Here is a 3951-nt window from a genome sequence, read left to right on the forward strand (position 1 = left end):
ACATCCGCTGGCGGGCGCGGGCCGGAAGGAGTCCTTGGGCGGGTGGTGGGCGTGCGTCCTTCGGCGGGTGGCCCCGCCCCGGCTGGTAGCCCCGCCCCTGGAGCGCTCCGTTGCTGGAGGCGGCAGGTGCGTTCGCTTGTGCGGCGGGCGGCGAGCGAAGCGGGGCCGGGCGGGCGGGCGGCGAGCGCGGACGGGAGACCGGCGGGACGGCGCCTCCGGGGGCCGGCCGCCGAGCAGCGAGCCCGGCAGCCTGCACGCAGGGCCGAGGACGCGGGGGGCCGGGGGTTGGGCCGGCCCCGGCCTCGGGGGCGGGCTCCTGCCGGGCGCCAGCGGCGCCGGGGTGGGCGTCGAGGCCCTGCCGCGGTGGTGCGGCCCCCGCGGAGGGGAGCGAGGCCGGTGCTGCCGGGCCGGGGCTGGCTTGGCCCGCCCGGCTCTCGCTCGGGGCGTGAGGGGAAAGGGAGGGCAGCGAGGAGCGCGGGGCGGGGCTGGCTCCCCGGGGAGGAGCAGCAGCACTGCTTTGAAGTCTAGCCTTTTCTCCAAATCTTTTGTTTATGAAACGCGTCGTGTTTCGAGGGCACTCTACAAAACACCCGCTCAGTCTCGCTGAAGTGTCCGACGGTGACGCCGTTTCTAGACTGGGATAGCACAGGGTTTGTCTTGCGTGGGTATTAACTGGGGCTTCTGGCAGAGCTGGCAAAGCCCGCTGTAGTGGAGGAAGATTGAGTTCGCTCTTGAGTTCTGCTGTTCGTGGTGTTGCCGATGTCTGCATCATCCATCGGGTGTTTTTACTGACAATTAGTGCACGGGTAACAGTAAAAGTTATTATAAATATCGTTGTATATCTGCTACTTACAGATGCTAACTGAAAATGAATAAAGGCAAACAAATCGATGAAGATGATGATGACAGTGAGCAGTTCGAAGACTTTACGGAGAATTTTAACCAACTTGAACTGCTGGAGACGCACAGGCATTTGATTCCTGTAGGAACTCAGAGCTGTTGGTCAGGACAGTCTGATGATGACGATGATGAACAAGAAAGAAGTGAGGAATGGTACGAAATGCAAGAAAAAAAAATGGAAAAAAATCCAGAGAAATTGCTGCTCTGGGCAGCTGAAAACAATCGGGTAAGGCATTTATTCTGTTCATATGTATCACTGACAAAAATGTTATTTTGACCAGATATCTACAGTTTCATCCACAAACAAAAATTTACCTACGCTTTCCTTTGTCTCTCTGAACTATTTTGATCCGGTTTTGCAAGCCATGTTTTTGTGTGTAAAACATCTCCCTTTCTAGCCCCCACACACTAAAGTATCTCTGGATCCATCAGCTTTCAGAACAAAAGCTTGGAATGTAGCTCAAAGTTAAAGTAACAGCACTCTTCCTAAACTTCTATAACGTGAAAGCACGCCCGGCTCTTTCTTCATGGCGAGTAAGCTTTTTAACTGGGGTGGAGAGGGTGTATCTGAAATTCTGTTTTCTTAAAAGCTCCATATGCAGATAACGGGTGACTGTTTTCCTATCTTTTCATGAGAAAAAAAGCTTTTTATTCTTGGAAGTGAGGGAGAGACGACCAGGATTCCTGTTACGTAGCTTATTACACCCTTGTGTACATTTATTTTCATTAGTTGCCTTTCTTACACACACAAGCTCCATCTGCAGTCCTGTGGAGGTACTTATGTCTTCACAGTGAATGGGGAGAAGGTGTAAGGTAAAGGGGCTCCTAAGGCACTGCAACTAACGTTCATGTTGCATCTCTTTAAAAACAAAACAAACAAAAAACCCACAAAAAGCCCCCACCCCAGTAACAATAACTGGTTTCATTTTAAAATTTCTTGTTGCGCTTAAGCCTTTTTGAGACTGACAGAAATTGCTTTTCCGTAAAACTTCAGAACAGTAAAAGCCATACATCTTGTTTGCAGAGTTTCATATCAAATTACCTGTTTTCTTTAAATAGCTGAGTACAGTGAAGAGGCTCCTTTCCGAAAAGCTGGCTCCGGTTAATGCTCGTGATGAAGATCAGTACACTCCTCTCCATCGAGCTGCCTACAGCGGGCACTTGGACGTTGCACATGAATTGGTTGCCCAAGGGGCAGACATTCATGCGCAGACAGTGGACGGCTGGACGCCTCTGCACAGCGCCTGTAAGTGGAACAATACAAAAGTGGCCGCGTTCTTACTTCAGCAGGGTGCAGACATCAACGCGCAGACAAACGGTTTGCTGACACCATTGCATATTGCTGCGGGAAACAAAAACAGTAGAGAAACTCTTGAACTCTTGCTGATGAATCGCTACGTGAAACCAGACCTGAAAAACAACTTGGATGAAACGGCCCTTGACATTGCTAGGAGGACTGATATATATCACTACCTTTTTGAAATAGTGGAAGACTGCATAAATGCTGTGTCCCCTTAAAAGTTGTGGTTAAGCTTGTGAATGTGAGGCTTGCTGCCTCTTGTTCGTGTTCCGCATGCTCATCAGTGGTGGTCTGTCCCTTTGCAACAAGGTTTTAAGATACTGTAGTGTTCTCAGGCAAAATGTCACTTCTTGCAACTCCGCTCAGTGGTCTTGCTCATACTTTGAAGCGCTACTACTGTTCTTCAAGGTATTCAGAAAGTCTCGGGTAATTTCAGTGAGTCTCCATTTAATTAGTGCAAACTTGGAGGGGCTTTTGTAATTGGTCTGTACTGTCAAAGCAGGAGGGAAAACTGGAATATTTACTTGATGTGAAAGAATTATGGCTTGGTTATGCAGATTTTATTACAGGTCACTTGAAAATTATTTTTTGAGAAATTTAACTTTTTTAAAACTGCATGAAAGCTCAGAATGAATGTAACTTATTTGGGTGATACACAAAATGTTTAGTGATCCTGGTGTAAGGCCTATTATAAAATAAAATACTTAACCCTAAGTATTTTGTTGTCATATTTTTAGTTGAAAACTCAGTTATTAATGCAATCCCTGTTCATAAATCAAAAGCGTTATTCATAGGATGATGAAGTAGTTTTGGTTTGTTTTTTTCCTGATACTTTTCAAGGAAATTACTTTCTATGAAGATCCTGTTTACTTTTCACTTGCAAATTAAGTGGAGGAGTAAAGTTTTAATGTCATGGATATGGCATTAGTTAGGACAAATGAACCTCAAGTGCGTGAGGATAAACAGCCAACATACTGTTGTGTCTCATTTAGTTACAGCTAATTTAGTGCAGGACACACTCGACGGTGTTTCTCTTCTATTTTTGAATCCCCAAAGAGAATCCCTCATTTCAGCTCAAATATTCAGCATAGTTTAAAAACTTTACTGGTATTTTTCCTCAAAATTCCTTAATTTCCAGACCATTCATTTATTTTCTTATTTGATGCCTTTTTGATTCGTGATAGCTTGTATTACTAATCCTAGGCATTCACACCTGAATTGGGCTTCCAAAAGTTCTGACAGAGATTTGGCTGCTGTTATTTAACCAAAGTGGTGAGGGTGGGTTGGTTGGTTGGTTTCTTAAGTGTGTGCTAAAGGCCTCAAAATCTTGAGTGCAGCTTCTCTCTGCATTCATGCCAGCTGGAATCTCGCTGGTTTGTAGTGAACACTTGGCACTGTAGTGAACACTTGGCACCCTTCATCTGAGAAATTCTTAGCAGGTCTTAGCACTGAGTACTATTTGGTTTAACTTAGCAGAAAAATGTTAATTAATGCTATAAATTTTCACAAGAGACATCATAATTTGCTGCTTCTGTTTGTCAGTTCAGCCTTCTGCTAGCAAGTGAAAAACTATGATTTTTAGAGTTGATTCGAGAGTTTAATTTACCTGTGTTACTGTTCACATCAGCTGTATCAGTCTCTCAATCTTTCAACTTCTTTTCGAGAATCAACATCTCTGGGTTATTTAGCCATCTGTGAGAGGTCCAGTAATGTGCACTTCCCGTCTTTTTTTTTCTTTCCACCACCTTGGT

The 3951-nt window shown here is 45.7% G+C and overlaps 1 protein-coding gene across 1 annotated transcript; it reads left to right on the plus strand.

The window, feature by feature from the left end:
* Positions 1 to 69: 69 nt before the first annotated feature.
* ANKRD49 (ankyrin repeat domain 49) lies at positions 70 to 2908 on the plus strand. The gene is made up of 3 exons (XM_050906627.1): positions 70 to 126; positions 856 to 1126; positions 1960 to 2908. Exons 2-3 carry the CDS (start codon positions 869 to 871, stop codon positions 2416 to 2418), a joined length of 717 nt encoding a protein of 238 aa, XP_050762584.1. The 5' UTR covers positions 70 to 126; positions 856 to 868; the 3' UTR covers positions 2419 to 2908.
* The last annotated feature ends 1043 nt before the right edge of the window (positions 2909 to 3951 follow it).

The sequence above is a fragment of the Gymnogyps californianus genome, chromosome 1 (assembly GCF_018139145.2).
Source record: "Gymnogyps californianus isolate 813 chromosome 1, ASM1813914v2, whole genome shotgun sequence".
Lineage (NCBI taxonomy): Eukaryota > Metazoa > Chordata > Aves > Accipitriformes > Cathartidae > Gymnogyps > Gymnogyps californianus.